This window comes from Molothrus ater, chromosome Z (genome assembly GCF_012460135.2).
Source record: "Molothrus ater isolate BHLD 08-10-18 breed brown headed cowbird chromosome Z, BPBGC_Mater_1.1, whole genome shotgun sequence".
NCBI classification, from domain to species: domain Eukaryota; kingdom Metazoa; phylum Chordata; class Aves; order Passeriformes; family Icteridae; genus Molothrus; species Molothrus ater.
In genome coordinates, this window is record NC_050511.2 from 13,592,427 (window position 1) to 13,610,700 (window position 18,274).

General features: G+C 40.9%; 1 protein-coding gene across 1 annotated transcript in view; it reads right to left on the bottom strand.

Annotated features, from left to right (window-relative positions):
* Positions 1 to 575: 575 nt before the first annotated feature.
* PLCXD3 (phosphatidylinositol specific phospholipase C X domain containing 3) overlaps positions 576 to 18,274 on the bottom strand; it is a 78,674-nt gene continuing 60,975 nt past the window's right edge. The window contains exon 3 of the mRNA XM_036403193.2: positions 576 to 7,948. Coding sequence (XP_036259086.1) covers positions 7,792 to 7,948 — 157 coding nt within the window. The 3' untranslated portion in view covers positions 576 to 7,791. The remainder of the gene's footprint in view (positions 7,949 to 18,274) is intronic.

The following is an 18,274-nucleotide window of genomic DNA, read 5'->3' on the forward strand; positions in this document are numbered from 1 at the left end:
CATGGACACACCATGGACACACCATGGACACAGCATGGACAGCATGGACACACATGGACAGCATGGACACAGCATGGACAGCATGGACACACATGGACAGCACAGACACTCACAGCATGGACACAGCATGGACAGCATGGACACTCACAGCATGGACACACCATGGACACACCATGGACAGCATGGACACTCACAGCATGGACACACCATGGACACACCATGGACACACCATGGACAGCATGGACACAGCATGGACACAGCATGGACAGCATGGACACTCACAGCATGGACACAGCATGGACAGCATGGACACTCATGGCATGGACACACCACGGACACACCATGGACACACCATGGACACTCATACCATCCTGTGGTATTGCAGGGTCCCTACAATAACCAAGTCAAAAGAACACTCCCAGTGCAATGCCCCCACGGGACAGTCCATGTACACCGCTAACATAACAGCACAGCCTGTGTCTAATATATGGCTCTACCCCAGAACCCCAAACTGTGCTTAAAAAGCCTCCCACATGAAAAGCCTTAAATGAAGCAATGAAGCCATAAAACAAGAATACAGGTACCAGAGCTTTATTAGATGTTTCACTGGATACAAAGAAACTGAATTTTATATTACTTTTTTTACTCTAAATACACATTCTTGTCATAAAAATTCACATTTGCTATACAGAACTGTAGGCATTTTTAACACAACATTTATTAAAGTACCATTAAACAGATCCTAAAACGAGAAGGTGCAGCTCTGTGAACCATTGTGGGCACAACACACAGGGAGCTCCATGTTCTCAGTGTTACACAATCATCCTTCCCACCAAAACGGAGACAAGTCATTCAAATGCATTAACGCTCACTGGGAATAATAAGGCTTCTGTACAGAGACCCTGAACAGTGTCAGGAGGCAGTGTGGCAATAACATGCTAAAAATCATCACCTAGATGATACTAAACTACTGATGACTGAGGCAGTCAAAAACTTAACTGTCCTGGCAAGCCCATATAATTTTTCTTTTTCTTTTTAAAATTGTGTTTTCAACCACGTATTTTTGTTTTCAGTAATAGTAATTACAAATAACTCCAGGATTCTGCTTTAAGGATCCCCGCTTCACAGCAAAACTAATTGCAGCTACTTGAGGAATTTCTTCCAATCAAACTGACCTCTGTAGGACCAAAGGCCAAAGGAGAGATTATTACATGCAATCTTGCTGCAGAAACCCCTAAGTGCACGTCCCTCTGAGGAGATACTCATTGGCAAAGGTGATGCCTCTTCAAGAGGATGTGTGTGCATAACTTGGAGTGTGGAGATAAACCATCCTGGGACATCAGATGAGGCCCACTTCCAGCTTTTAGCCCCACATACTTAACACCTTTTACAACCATGTGGACTGCTATGATGCACTGAGGCTGACAAATATCTAATATTCACAGCTGGCAGGTAAAGGGATGTTATGCACAAGTCCAGATAAGCAGCACTGAGCAGAGGCAAAGGAGAGAAGTGGGAAGATGCTGCATTTTAACTGGACAACTGAAGAGGCTCTGAAATCAGACTTGTGCCTTCCCTCAGTCACTGTTCAGGTGGATCTGACTGAAGCTGACCTCATACCAAACGTGCTGCTGGAGGGCAGGCACCCTACTCCAACCAGCCAGGCACAAGGTGGGCACTCCCGGTGCTTAGTTAGTACCTCTATTCTAATTACTCTTGGAATCAGGCATCTTAAATATAAACCATGAAGGGAAAAAGCCAGGTCTAGCTGTGGGAATAGTATAGGAGTCATAGCTGTAGGCAATGTAGAAATTCCTAAGTAGGTCCTGCAGGGACAGAGGATTATTAGAGGTTTTTAATTTAAAGCTGCCACAATTCCTGAAAGCAGAATGCTGTACATGGACAGGCCAGGCCATGCTGATCAGCCTATGGCATTCACAATTTTTACATAAGGATTTTTTTTTTTTTTTTTGATAGGTCCAACCTACACTGGAGCAAAGTTCAAAGCTCTTCCTGCAAATTTAAAGCTATGTTCCAACACAGGACATGAGCAATATTGCATAGCATCCAGGCACTTCCTTAAAGCCAGGATATCCCCATCCTCCTATCATGACTATGTTCCAGAAGATGAATTTGAGGCCACTCAATTACATGATCACAATTCCTGCTGGCATCAGCAGGGGCTGTGTGTGCGCAGAAGTGATTTGATCTGTAACACACTGGAAACCATGTCTTTGCCACCTTGTACAGTCAAGGCAGTTGATCAGGCAAACACCTATTCTGTATTTACAAATCTGTAAGTGAGCTCCAAGTAACTTCAACTTTAACTCTTTCGTGCCAGAAAGTGAGGGAGTCAGCTCTATGGACAACCCTTGGTAACATCTGAAACAGAACCGATAATTATGAGATTTAACAATATTATCCTAATGCATTAAGGCAGGTCACATAACTGCCCTTTTCCTTTAGGATTAATTATTATTTCCTTGTACACTGTAGACAATCCATAATCCCATTTACACACATATCTACGAAACAGCAGCACAGTAAAAACTAAATAGACCACTGAACTCCAAATACTTGTAATCAATACATTACACATACTATACAGCATATTTTAACCTCATCATTGGGTAAACATATACAATTCAGAACAACATTGACTGTATGTAACACAGAAGCTACCACTGAGATATGGCAAATACATCATACACTATTAGCTTTACTTAGCTTTTACTGGAAAGGAATTTAGAACTTTGAAATGGTGTTACCTGAACTCTTGAAATCACCAAATGGCCTAATCAGTTGCTAATAACTAGTGCTTCATATACTAAATTGAAGATAAACAGCACTGGAACTGTGTTTTCAGGGCACTCTGTTTTCTTTTTTTATTTTGTGGAATTAAGCTCCACAATTTTAAATTTGATTTGCAACACAGCCTATAATTACTACACAGTGACTCTCTGCTCACTCTCATCTCAGGGTAAAGGCTTAGTAACTACTTTGAAGTTAGTAGAAACTGTCTAGATTTGTATCAGTATGACAGAAAGATTGAGCCCAGCATACAGGATCGTACATTCCCTCTCAGCCATGCATGCATATATATTTTTATATATATATACATGCTTACATTTAAAATCATGTTTTGAAATAGCAGGACCTACAAAATCAGTAATGTATTCAACAGCAAAAGAATTCAAATAACCCATTAATTCTAAAACTACGCTCCTGTGGTCTGATTCCGATTCACCCCTTACCATACAAGGCAGGAATTGCACTCCAGGAACCACCTCCTGTTTGGACTGGATTTCTGCAGGTTAGATCAGTATGGAACAAAGATGTCTCAGCATGTGTAAACTGAAAAATGGAGCCAGGTGGGTTTACACAGCTGAGACATTCCGTTTGTGCAGCACAGTTGCCATTTTCCAAGTATGGGTAAAAAGAAAGGATTAAGTAATCACATGAAACTGCCAGAAAACAACAGCACTTGATGAATACATGATGAACATAGGGAGGGGGAAAATAAGCAGAAGAAGGAAAAAATGTTTTGGCAGTGAATGACATGACAGTTTGAGTAAGTAGATGCTTATACAGAATAATGTAGACAGGTATTTTTCCTTGATGGGCTGATTACAGTCAACTAATTTCCCATGCAAGATTCCTCATAATACATGTGAAGAAACCTTCCAAGTTCATGGGATCAGAAAAACACATCTGACCCAACCCTGCAAGCACATTTCTGGTTGAAATCAAAGACAATTTTAGCTGCATATGGGTGGCAAAACTGGGCTCTTGAATGGTCCAGTTGTGCTGCATAGTACTTTCTGGCTTGTTCTTTTTTGGCAAGATCCCCAAACAACATCAACAGGGAGTCTATCAGGACTTACAGTTTTAGGCCCTCTCAGATGAAATCTTCAGAAGAGCATGGATAGTATATCCCCACATGCACTTTTTTCTTTTAGTGATTAAGGCAAGTTTGTTTACCTGTTCCTACCATAAAGTGCTGTGCTTCTCCAATAGAAAGATCGACAGCTAAATGAAAATATATTTTTTCTGACCAGAATTTAAGATTTTGCTAGCATTCTTCCCCATTAATGGACAAATGATACAATTTGTCTATTATTGTTTCTTGTCAGAGGATTCTTTTTTGCTTTGCTTTTACTTTTTATTTATTTCCAAATGAGAATTAGAATAAAATTGACACTAAGCAAACATTTCATAATACTAACAAACTCTAGATAGCTCTATACTTATTCATATATACAGGCACACACACATACACTTTTTAAAATACAGCAAAGCATTTGCCTTGAGTACACCTCTGAGCAAGCGAAAAGCTTGGTGTGTCTGGTGTGTGTTTGAGCAGGGGTACCAGCAGAAACCTGGTGCTGATGCTCTCAGATGCAACAGGATTTCAGCCAGAATCAAAAAAAAAAAAAAAAAGAAAAGAAAAAAAAAGAATTTAAAAAAAAAGGAAATCTAATTTTCACACCACCCAATGATTTGGACCACTTTACTATATTAAAATTATAGATCAACTCTTTTGGCTATATTTGAGCAGCTGAAGAATCACAGGAGGAATCTGGAAACAACCAACTCCAGCCAAATGGAAAATAGAGCATTTTACACTATACTACCAGTAAATAAGCAAACATTTTCATATTTTTATGTAGGACATCCACATAGGACTGGGTTCAAAATTTATTTTCATGTTTTATTTTATATATCTGTTACATAAATTTTACTGGGAGAGCCTGTGGAAACCAGAAACAAAGACTATCAAGCCACTCAACAACTTGCTTAGTTGTGGGTGAAAGCATTAAAGTCATACCCCTTGTTCAACAAAACCATGACTTATGACTCTAGGTAAATTTTTGACATGGTCTGGATGAAGTTTAAATTCCATAAAAAGCCTAACTAGCTTAGATCACAGATTTCATTTGGGATGACTTGTACAGCCCTAACCTATACAGAAGAGTAAGCTACTGAAAGAGCCATCATGACTTCACAACAGCTGCATGCGTTTTTTTCAAACAAATTTATAGTAGTCCTGTCCATAACCCCAAAGACATTATGCAAGTGTACAAGGATGCATGTGTTATACACACACATTTAAATGTGTCATTATACTACACATACATAAAGAAATTATTCTTTATTCTACACTCACATGTGCATACACTTTTTCCAAGTACAAAACAGCAGGAAGTGTTCTTTTTATTTCACTCCCTAAACTAAAGCCAAGAAACCCCCCATAATGCTTGTTACCTATCTGTTCAATATGGCCATTTCTGAATTTCTAAACTCTGATGGGAGACAGTAGTCATCATCATCTGACAAAAAAGAGCAATGGACTGTATGATGCAATTCTGTCTTCTCACTCAACCAAAAGTTCTAGTAATATAAAGTGAAATGTGACCTTAATTCTATCCCATAAATCCTTGCAATATTTCAAACATTTCCTTGTGAGATGTTATAGCATCTATTGTTTCGTACAGATGAGATGTTTTATTTTCCAAAGTCGTGTACGTGTCTATTGATGTGTCCAGGAGATGAGACTACCTGTAGTTTATCCAGTTAGGTGTCATACAGTTGCAATGCTCTCATTTTATAAATTACTAAATTTTCCATTTACCTGTTATAGATGTTTTTTTAAAGCTAGGATGATCAGTAATTTAGTTTCTGGAACAGTGCCATTCAGTAGATTTTCAATCTTGTGTTATGCAGTATTGTATCCCACAAACAATTTAAGGATTATAGAGTACTGCTATTAGGTAAAATTGAACTACTGAATTTTTAGTACAGGAACTTTTCACTGATGAAACTGGCAATGATTTTTTGTAATCAGTGGAAAAGTGTTCTGCTCATAGCTGCCTTAAAGAGAAGCTTAGACCGCATCTATTTTTAAGTGCAGTTTCAGTCTTGCAGAAATCAGGTTTCCACCACGGGACAAAATACTGTACGTGTTAGAGTATGCACAACTCACCTTATGCTCAATCCATGCTAAACAAAGTCATTTCCATATTCAGGGCACTGGATCAGGCTCTTACATAAGATTAATCCTGGGAAGAAGTGGCACTCAAAGCTGGCCTGTGTTCCTGATGGAACCAGGGAAAATATGGACAAGCAGCTGTCCCTTAGAGGCTCATATTGTGACCGGTGTTATTTAATATCTTCATTAATGATGTAGATGAGGAATCAAGTGCACCCTCAGCATATTTACAGGTAACACCAAGCTGAGTGGTGCTGTTGACACACCTTCAGGATGGGATACCATCCAGATGAATGTGGGCAAGCTCAAGAAGTGTGTCCATGGGAATTTCACATGGTTTAACAAAACTGAGTGCATGGGCAGCCCCTGGTACCAGCACAGGCTGGGCATGAACAGCCCAGAGCAGCCCTGCCCAGAAGGGCTTGGGGGTGCTGTGGGTGAGAGGCTGCACATGGCCCAGCCATGGCACTCACAGCCCAGAGAGCCAAACGTGTCCTGGGCTGCATCCAGAGCCCCGTGGGCAGCAGGGCAGGGAGGGGATTCTGCCCCTCTGCTCTGCTCTGCTCTGCTGAGACCCACCTGGAGCACTGCATCCAGCCCTGGGCTCCCAGCACAGGAGGGACAGGGACCTGCTGGAGCCAGTCCAGAGGAGGCCATGAAGTTGATTAGAGGGATGGAACAACTCTCCTATGAGGAAAGGCTGAGAGAATTGGGATTGTTCCATCTGGAAAAGAGAAGGCTTTGGAGTGACCTAATTTTGGCCATCCAGTACTTGATGGGAGTCTACAAGAAAGGTGGAGAGAGACTTTTTACAAGAGCATGTAGTGACAGACAAGGGGGAGCAGCTACTGAGAATAGGTTTAGATTAGATATTAGGAAAAATTCTTTGCTGTGAGGGTGATGAGGCACTAGAACATGTAGCCAAGAGAAGCTGTGGATGCCCCATGCCTGAAAATGTGTAAAGCAAGGCTTTGGATAGAGCGTGGAGCAACCTGGTCTAGTGAAAAGTGTCCTGCCAATGGCCAGAGTGTCAGAACAGTGAAATTATCTTTAAGGTTCCAACCCAGGCCTTTCTGTGATTACAGAGTTAGGCCAGTATCACATACTTGCTGGCTTGACCTGAGGCAGAGACATTGGAAAATCCCATTTTGAGAATGAAAAGCAAGCAGGATTCCATCTGTGCTTTGTGCAAGCTACACAGTACATGATGCTTAATGTCCACTGATTATGGTACATAGCACGTCATGTTTACTGTCCACTGATTATGCAAGTGTTAGAAGCATGACTTTGGATTTACATTACAAAGGCATTTAAACCTGCAGCTCATTGATAAATATGATCAGTTAAACCACCTAACAGATGAAATGTAGCAGCTTAAAATTTTTGTACCAGATATACTGTCCTCAGTCTCCTGGTGCAATGCTCACACCATTGGGAATCCTGCTGCGAGCAGGAAGAGGACAATATATACATCCCCTTGCTCTGAAAACAACAAATTTCTTGGCACTGTTCATAACCACAGAAGACACATGAATCACATTTGGTACCTCATGGAGAACCTGTAAATGGCCTTCTTTTATCAAACACTGTAAACATGTTTATTTTTGCTCTTCACAATAAACACAAATATGAAAAATGATCCTAAATGATGAAAACATTTCCCTTATGCCCACCCACTAAAGCCCTAAACATCTCAGTGTGTTACAAGAAGATGAGTGTTTTACAATAGAATCCTTCTAGAATACAATCTTTCTTTTTTTTCAAATTCTGAATAATGCAACAACACACATTTCACAGTACTATCAAGTAGTGTCATCTTCACCTTCATCCAGAGAATAGTTGAGCTTTATGACTGTGCTGATAAAGTCACCAAGTTCTACAAAATCTGCAGTGATAATATTCACACCACTCTCTCCTGCCTTCTGACTTCGGACCCACTCCATCATTGCAGGAAGAGCCCTGAGGAGAAAAGAGGAACAATAATTACTCATAAATCAGTGAGACAAATGCATCAAGGCAGGATCTACTGACAGTGTCTCCCATCAATCTTACTTGGTTCCTAAGGGAAAGAAACCAAGTGAGACAGGACACAGGTGACTGCTCAAGCTTTTTAAAAATTCTTTTTAATTTTCATTCTCTGGGGAAATAGTATGTTGACTGCACTTCAACTTCTCAGTGGAAAAGAATGGAAGGAAGATAATGCAGGCTTAGAGTAATTATTGATTTTTCCTAGGCACAAGGCAAAATTGGACCATGGACCAGATACTTTTTGATATCATCAAAATATGACTCCAAGGGATTTGCTTATGGAAAAAACAGTAACAGAGAACTCAAGCCATTTGCAAAGCATGCTTGACACACACAAGGAAATGCTGAAAATAGTATTTTGAGGAACATAGAAACAACCATGATTCCTACAGTATAAGTACAGCATATACCAAAAACCCTTTCTTCACCAGTGCTGATACCCAAGCCATGAATTAATTAGACTTAATCATAAACCAGTGGCTGGTAACTGAAACAGAAAGCACCACAGTCATATCAACTCTTTTCTAAGATGGCAGATTTTAATTATGTCAGATCCTTAGCACAGGAATACCAGGGTCTAAAGGATATCTGCCTAACTGTGCTTCTGAATATAAAGAAATTTTTCTGACATTTTTCCATGCGAATACAAACTAACAATCACAAGAAACATCTGTGAGAAAAATAAAAGGCTCCTTAGTCCTGCTGAGGCTGTCAAGCAGCAAAATCCAGGATTTAGGAGAAAGAAGTTAACAGAGTTCCAAAAAAATAAGGTACACATTTTTCAGACAAAGTGTATTTTTCAGAGAAAGGGCATTTTTCAGAGAAAGGGTAATTGACCATTGGTACAAAATCCCAATGACTGTGACAAACTCTGCAGCAGTCTTTAAATCAAGCCTGGGTATCGTTCCAAAATTATCCTTTTGGTCAACCTCAAGCTGCTGAGTTAAATAAAAGAACCTAAAGTCTGGGCAGGACTGCAGTCAGTTTAGATGAACATTGTGTTCTCCCTTTGCCTTAAGATCTATAAATCTGTGGTTTCCCCTAAACCAGCATGTTGTGCAGCCTTTTTCACAGACACAAGGTACATGGAAAATTTTGGTCTGAGAGTAATTTAAATGAAGATGAACATGTTGAACCTACATCTTTTCTCACAAGCGTTAGGAAAACTGGTCTAAAGAAAAGAGAACTATTAGCAGAAAGAGATTGTACTTGTCAGTGGCTACTAGAATCAGTCAGTTTTAAAAATAATTTAACATGGAATAAATCCCAAGCAGCTAAAATTATTCCTCTATGTGATTTCACAGAAGAATACCAAGGTTTTATTTCACCAAAATATACTTGAATCTACTGTAAGATCCACATATCAGCAATACATTTAATTTCAGTCATTGATTCAGTATGACTGAAGCACTTGTATGTACGCACACAGCTCATAAAACCAGACTCAAGCATTCTGCTGTTTATGAACCCAGCCAGCCCTTCAGATATAAGTTTATGTAATGCTGAAAAGCTGCACTCTGTACAACTGCAATGGGACACAGGTCAGGCATTAAATACCTGGCAATGCCTGGACTGCTTGAAAAGATCTGCAATCAACCAGAACCAGGACAGATCTCAGCAGAACAGCACAGACCACCAAGGTGACAAAAGGCAGCTCACAGCAGCTGTAAACTCCACTGCATCTTCATATGTGAAAGGTACTGCTGAACTCTGCTCAAAGATACAAAGTCAAAACTACGAGATGGCAGTATGTTCTTTTGTATTTAATACCTGCCTATTTAAGCCCAAAGAGTTAGAGGTTTAAAGGTCAACTGATTCATTGTAGGCAGGCACAAATCCTTCCTTCCTTCCTTCCTTCCTTCCTTCCTTCCTTCCTTCCTTCCTTCCTTCCTTCCTTCCTTCCTTCCTTCCTTCCTTCCTTCCTTCCTTCCTTCCTTCCTTCCTTCCTTCCTTCCTTCCTTCCTTCCTTCCTTCCTTCCTTCCTTCCTTCCTTCCTTCCTTCCTTCCTTCCTTCCTTCCTTCCTTCCTTCCTTCCTTCCTTCCTTCCTTCCTTCCTTCCTTCCTTCCTTCCTTCCTTCCTTCCTTCCTTCCTTCCTTCCTTCCTTCCTTCCTTCCTCCCTCCCTCCCTCCCTCCCTCCCTCCCTCCCTCCCTCCCTCCCTCCCTCCCTCCCTCCCTCCCTCCCTCCCTCCCTCCCTCCCTCCCTCCCTTCCTCCCTTCCTCCCTTCCTCCCTTCCTCCCTTCCTCCCTTCCTTATAACCTTGGTATTTTACTCCCCATCCTCCCTTCCTTATAACCTCGGTATTTTACTCCCCATTGAGGCATAATTAACTCCTTTTGGTGTCTTTTACTTGTTCTGAAGCTGGTTGTGATGTCATTCTTTCTTCACACCTTACACTTTGCTGTCCATACACTTACCCATATGGACCAAAATACTCTTTTCCTTTTCCTGATGTGTTCTTAGTAAGTCAGACCCCGCCAAAAAGTCATGCCTCCTTTTGATCAGTGCTTTATCCTACAGTCAGCCTGCCTTGCCATTTCATCCACAGCTGGCTTTGTTAGTTGAATGGGTTATTTTTGTTTTACTGATATTTCATACAGGACACAGTTGCATGACCCTCTGCTCATATGTAAATTGCTAGATAAAGTCACGGAAATCTTTTGTTCATGAGACTAGAAAGCATTTAAATATAAGTCAGAAATGAATCACATTATCAAACAAAAAGCTTATTTGCATAGCAATGCCAAATAACACAATCCTATTAAAAAAAAGATAGCTGAAGAAAACATTCCGCTGACCTTAAAGATTTGATGTCAGCTCTATAGTTCTCTTTATGACAAAAGTTAATGCAGAAACCACACAGATGATCTCTTCCCCATGTGCCATCCTGAGAGTGGATTACACCAATGACTCTAAAAACCTCATGTTGCTCAGTTTCAGTGTTTATCTGAAATGCTCACGATAATTATTAGAATAAGCCTGCTTTAATATTCCTCGGGGTGCCTTTGTGGTAGCAGTACAAACCTTGCTCACCCTGCCTTGTAATTTCCAAACTGTGCTTCAAACTAGTGATTGTTCTCACCAAGGGTTTTACTCAGGTGAACAAACCACCTACATGACTGAGCTCACAAAAGACCAGTACCTACCATAGTCCTCATAAATATTCTTATGTGGTTCTCTGTCAGACATGGGGGAAGCTTCTAGAAGCTTCTCACAGAAGCCATCCCTGTAGCATCCCCCTCTACCAAAACCATGCTACTCAAACTCAACCCATCTTGCTGGGAAGGTAAGAAATTATTATATGCATGAGCATATAGGCAGAAGCCTCTCAGCCTGCAAACCCTAGGAGCATCACTGCCTCTGTGTTAGGCAGGTCCTGGCTCTCCTGTGGAGGATTTCTTTAGGGTGCCTCCCACAGCTGGTACAGTCCAGCCCTTATGGCCATTCCCAGTTCTCACAAGGAATCATTTCTAACCCCTCTGGGTTCCAAAGCCACCGTGTCACCCAGAGCCACATGCACAGAAGGTGCTGCTTGTCTTTGCACAGAGCCAGGGAGGAGAGCAGGTGTGCTCCTCCACAAGAGCTGTGCCAGGAGAAAGAGAGGAGTCCTCTCCTCTTACCTCTCTTCCTGTTTTCATTCTGCTGCAGTTCCTCTGACCTGAGCTGGAGTTGGCCAGATCTGATCCTGCCAAGCCAGTGCAGCACTGCCCCACAAACCAGCATTTGAAGTCAATTACTTTTTCCACATCCCTGGTGGAAGAAGAGGGGTTAATGGAAACATTAGTCCAGGGAGGGCAAAGACACAAGGCTGGGGGGCTTGAGTACTGGCAGGGAAGAAGGTGAATGGCATGTTACCTCAATTTGACTATGGACTGAAATCAGGAATCCTCGTGATAAATTTTCTGGCTTGAAGGAATGTGTAGAGTATCTCATTTCCTTTCACAAACTGGAAATGAGGAGGTGCCAGACAGCTGCCCCTCACTGCCAGGATGGTGGGTGTAAAGCCATGTGACTGACTGATGTGGAAGGACTTCATGGGAAGGGCTGTGGGCCAGCCCCAGCCACCACCACTGCACCTCCACAGAAGCAGACAGATCCACCACCCGTGATGCCCAGCAGCCTTCTGGAGCAGCATTTCCACCTGCCAAAGTCTGCATGAGAAGGGGGAGAGTAGAGGAGATCTGGGTGGTAGGGACCTTCCTATGCTGGACAATGCAAAGTCACACAGAGGTGTTTGATGTGGCTGCATTTCTTTTGAGATCTAAGTTTATATCTCAGGTGGCACCTCACTAGGTTAGTCAGAGGTATTCATAACTTGGGCATGACCTGGGTATCAAGATGGTTTACACCATGACTGCAAGCATGCCTTATTTCACCACTCTCAGCTGTTTTGTTATTTTTGAGGGGCCATATACTTTCTCATACAGCATTGCTACAGCAATTTTCACTTACAACCCAGTAAAATCTAGGCTCAGCTTTGACACTTATTTTATTACCTCTATTTTCCCTGTTCTGCTTGCTTGCTTATATAAACACAAATGTGCACATATTTAAGTTTTTCTCCTCTTTCAGGAACCATTTTCTGATGCATTAGAGATCTGCTGAGAAATACTGACCTCAACTACAAAACAGGCATAGCCCTTTTAAACATTACTGAATATTCAAGACCTCTTTTTTCTTTTTTTTAATCTATCAAAGCTCTCAAGTGACTTCAATGGCATTGAATTTTGTTCAAAAATAATAATTAAGCATTCAAGTTGCTTCAGTTCAAGCAGTAAAATCATGACTCCCATTAAAAGCTTTCAGAAAGAAAATATGACCTAATTATTTGTATTAAGATTTGCTTTTAAAAAACTGTTCTTAGGCTATTTTAGTTCAGAAAGAGGGTTGGTTATTTGGTATTTTTAATGCCTGAGTCATGAAAACCCGACAGTGTGACAGAAGACTAATGTCAGCAGTGCTGTAAGAAAGGACCTCCCATGGCAGAACAGCCGCTCCTCTCTGCAGAGCTTTCACGGGAGAGGAGAAGGATAAGCAAGTTCACAAACACAAAACAGAATGGCTATTCACTATTTAATGAGAGTTTGATCACTAAAGGCAGAGAACACGTTTTCTTCTGGAGTGCAGGGAGTCAGTGCAACCTAATCCACAGTGAGAAATTGGTCCCATTCACAAGGTGTGATGCTGCGAGCATTAAGTGCCCATTCCCAGTAACACCAGTGAGAACTGCAGCAGGTCTCCATGCCCAGGGCAAAGTGACATGTGGCATTTCTTCCCTCTCCAGTGGAGCACACACCCTGCTCCCTGCAGCCTTTTGCAAATAGGTGTTATGGCTGAACAAAACCAGCACCCCTTTGCAGGAGGCTGTGCTTACACAAGCCTGACTGAGAGCTCCTATATTCCTTAATTTCCCTGCTCTCCATTCAATTTTACCACTGTCTGCAACAACACTGAATTCTAGAGCCATAATTCAGCATATGCTCACCTCGGCTTTTCAAGGATACTGAGAATTCATCGCTCCAGTGGGAGCAGTGGATTTCCTGTGTGTCACTGAAGCATGAAATCACGACTGGAAAGAACTTTGAAAAGTCATCCAAGTTCATCCAGCCCACCTTGAACAGGATCAGCTGCACTAAGATCAGTGATACAAACCACTTCTGGTTCAGTTTAATCTATTTACAAGCCCCCAGTGAGGGAGAATACCTTTCTGTGTATTCAGAGCACCCCCATACAGAAATCCTTATACACTCTCATTTGTTTCACCTGGAGCAGCCAGAAATAACGGCATTGTGGCACGCTGCTCAAGAGTGTTCACCATGCCCTCATTCTGCTCCTGCTGAGTTTTACTCGGCATCTGTAAATAAGTTTCCCTGCAAAGGATGAGCCTGAGGTACCATTCCACTGTACACCATTCTACCATAATTTTCTCTGTGGCAAAACTACTTTAAAAGGTTATCCTCTTTTATATGCTAGTCGTTTGTTTCCACTCCCTGATCAAAATTTACAATTCTCTCAGTTGTGCCAATAGACCTGTAGAGACAAAATTAACACAGCACATAGAAATAGTCTGAATTAACAGAAACAGAACAAGTGGTTTTGCTCTCCCTCTGTCCCTGATCATTGACAAGTTTTGGTTTGTAACATGTCCTCACTAATTGTTGAAATGTGACAAACAAGGAGCAAATGAACTGAAGCACAGAGATTTACACGAGCTCAGTACAAAAAGGCTGGAAAGGAACTCCTCAGATGCACTTCCACAACTCTTGGATCCTCTTTAGGCAGCAGTCGCATTGCCATAAAATTGGCACCACCAAGGTCAGATTGACTCACACCAGAAAATTTGGGCAACACTGAGTGGGAATTGCTTTCCCTGGATCTTGAGTGGTCATTACATAATGTAGGTTGTTCTTGCAACATGAGCTGCCATGTTGCAAGAACAACCTACATTAATATCTAACAACCTTGAATTTATTCTTCTGAAAAACTTGTCTTAATTTAGTCATCCTCAATTGCTTTATACAATTTGGACATGCATCCATTCAAATGACACAGACAAGCATGCTGGGGTCACATGCATCTTTTAACGTAATTATTTTAGCAGCATACTCCTTAGAGTTGCCAAGGGCCAGATGTCTTCCTTCTCAGTTTGAACTGGTGTTGGCTTTCTGGGTTTCATTTATAAAATGAATTTGTTAAACCTACATCTTGTACAAAAATGTAATGGGATATTTAATAGCAGCAAATGGTGGTTTCTGGAGATAATTAATGTTCAACATCCCATTTTTCCCTTTTTCCTTGTTTTTACCCATTGCATCTGGAGCACTAACTAATAGCATTAGGAATACAGGCAGGAGGAAAAAGACTCATTGGACACTGTAATATAAGAGCTGTCTTTAAGGAGACAACTCTAGTATTTTGGCTACTCTCTTGGTTAATGCAGTAGGGAACTGAAGTGGCAAAGACAGAGCTAAAAGTTTGAGCTGCTGCCATACAAACCATGGTGTTTAACTTTTACGTTATGACTGAAAAAGGCTTGTAAAACCTGTAGTTACCCTTGAATGGAAAATACACAATAGCCAAAGGATTTAAAGGAAAAGTACTACTTGCTATGAGGATGTCTCTGTTCAAAGGCTGGTTTTTCTCAGTGATTCAGCAGATTAAATTAGACAATTTCATCAACTGCTTCTCTAACCTGGAGCTGTGCAAAGCATTTGACATGGTCACGATATCCTTGTGTCTAAATTGAAGAGACATAGATTTGGTCATGGATCACTTGGTGAACAAGGAATTGGCTGGACAGTCACACTTAAAGAGCTGTAGTTAGTGGCTTAATGTCCAGGTGAAAAGCTGTGTCAAGTGGTGCTCCCCAAGGGGTGGTATTGGGACTGGTGCTGTTTAACATCTTTGCTGGTTACATGGACAGTGGGATTGAGGATTCCCTCAGCAAGTTTGCTGATGAAACTGAGCTGTGTGGGGCAATCAACAGCAATCAACACACGGGAGGGAAGGGATGGCATCCAGGGGGACCTTGACAGGCTTGAGAGGCAGGTCTGTGCAAACCTCATGAAGTTTAAGGTCCCTGCACATGGAAGGGGCTGGCATAGGATGACCTTCAAAAGGTTTCTTACAATACAACCATTATGTGATTCTATGTTAATCAGTTATCTCTTGGAGATCACAGAGCAGTGATCAGGGAGGTCAGAGCAGTGTTCAGTCATTAGCCCTTTTAACCTCTTGTAGCCCAAACACAAAGCTTGAACACTCATTACCACAGGTAATGCCTGGATGAGGCATATTTTATCTGTGTGAGACAGCTGGTCTTGCTCCCAGTTCCACATAGAAATCTGAGTGTTCAAGAAACATTAAAAAATTCACATAAATTACAATATGCCTGGAATACGGAAACTGGAATTGGAACTTATTCCACTCTCTGTGAAACAGAAAATCTCTGCTTTACAGAAGAAAATATCTGTCACCAATCAAAAGAACAGCTACAGGTTTGGGGTTTTTTTACTCCCCCATCTTTTAGTTCTTTAAAAAAAGAGATATGATTTATTCATACACCTATTACACTTGAATCACTGCATTAAAGCATCCAAGTCAGATGTTGGAATCTGACAGCAGAGCTGGAACTCCTTTGACAACAGATGTGTGTTGTAGCCAGTACCAGACCATTCACAGCCAAAGTTTCCTCCACCAGACTCTGCCAAGGGTTTTGTTTTCTCCAGGAGCTGCCACTGTGTGTTATCTGGGATCTCTCAATGAGCTGTCCTGCTGAGTAACTTATTTGGGTACTCGAGGCATAGAACTGTTCAGCTACCCCCCATTCTGGAGTTTCACTTGCTACTGCTGGCTCAGCTCCTTTTTACAAAACTCACATTCTTGAAAATGTAAAATTTGAATGATTCAAGAAAAAAGACAGAGATTTAGAGATGAAAAAAAAAGTAGAAGGTAGTGCATGGAGGAAATACTTTGAAATTTAATGTGGAGAACAATGAAAGAAAATCTACCACATCAATGTAGGAGAAGTGATTTTTACAAGCATTTAGCCCTGCCCGGAACCTTGAAACACAGATGAATTAGCAGAGTGATTATGAAAATCCCACCCTTTTGAGTAACAGTAAAGTTAGTAAAAAGGTATGTAACATTAGCAGAGAAAGCAGAGCAGTTAGGTGGAGGGCAAGGTTTAATAAGAAACTGGCTGCCAGCACTATTTCTCTGCTGTACGACTTGTAACAGAATTTCACACATCATTTCAGTTTCCACGGGCATTGTTGCTACAACAAATCTAAATTACTTAAGTAAATAGATAAAACATGCGCTTTTTTCAGACTAATGGTGTAGCCTGAAAAACTGTTTCTTCCTGCAGATACCTTAAATGAAAGTGAATCTCACCAATATTTTAATTCTTTGCTATTGAATACAGAGACAACCAAAAAGGAAAAATCTGCAGCTGACTGTTTGCCATAGTATCTTATTCAGTATATTCCACAATATGTTATTCAGAAAGACATATGGAGAATAATTCATTTGGAAGGCAAAGTTGAAAAATGCAAGGAAAATAACTATATTCAAATAAGAGAAAGTTACAGTAAAGAGATGCATCTTATGGTTCCAAGGAGTTTAATACTTTCTTACTGTTTAGAATAAAGGTGAAAATGTGCTTTGTTCATGAAACATTCAGTAAACAGATTATGATGAAGCAATCCACCTAATAAAGTTGAAAGGGCAAATTATAAGAGAAAGAATTGCCTCCAAAGAAGGGAAATAGTAGTTTTTCATCCCTAGTGCTATTTGGACAGCAAGAAGCAAAGAATATAGTAAGGGTTTCAGGCAGCACATCCAAGTAACGGAAATTGGGCATAATTACAGCTCTGATTTGAATGATGTTGTGATTAAAACAAGTCGGAAAATTAGATGGTGGAAACAAAATGACATAGGAACACACAGTTTTTCAGTTAATTAAAAATATATTAAATGTGTAGCTCATGTTCAGCACAGCCAATTAAACATTCTTTTCTCACTCTTTGGTCTCTTAAAATTGTCAAAACATTTCAATATTTCTAAAACACTAGGGTTGAAAACATCACATGTAAATGTTTTCTTACATATTTTTCTCATATACAACTAGTCTTCAAGTTTGTTCCCATTTCACAAATAGAATTAACAACATTCACAATTCTTTTTTCTCAGTACATTTAATTTAGCCCACAAACTCCTCTCTGCTGTACTTCTATACACCTGAGGCATCACTTCTTCTGCCAGCCTGGTGCCTGGACCACAGGCACACACCTATTAACTCCTCCACAAAACCTGCTTCACCTCACCACAGAGAAGGATCAAGCTGCTTATTATAATTTACACATCTTCTGGCTTCTAGCTCTGGACTCCCACAGCTAAACCATCTTTGTTAATCAGCTGGATCCCAGAGGCACTATCCTCCTAAACAGCATCCTGGGCATTGCTGTGAATCATTTACCAGGAGCAGCCTTCCCAGAGCTATTCCTCATTCCTTCTACTTAACTTTCCTCACAACCTAGAATTAACAAGCCCAAAGCATTCATATCATAAACCCTTTACTATGCCAATTATAATTATCTAAAATATAGTACCCAGGAGATATTACAAAATAGTCACTTCTCTTTTACAGTGAGAAATGTTTGTCCTGGATACAGCTGGTGGAGACAGGCTCACCAGGTTATCTTTCTGCTGAGGTGGGAACTGTGCCCCTAACACAGACTTCCCTGACTTCTCAATA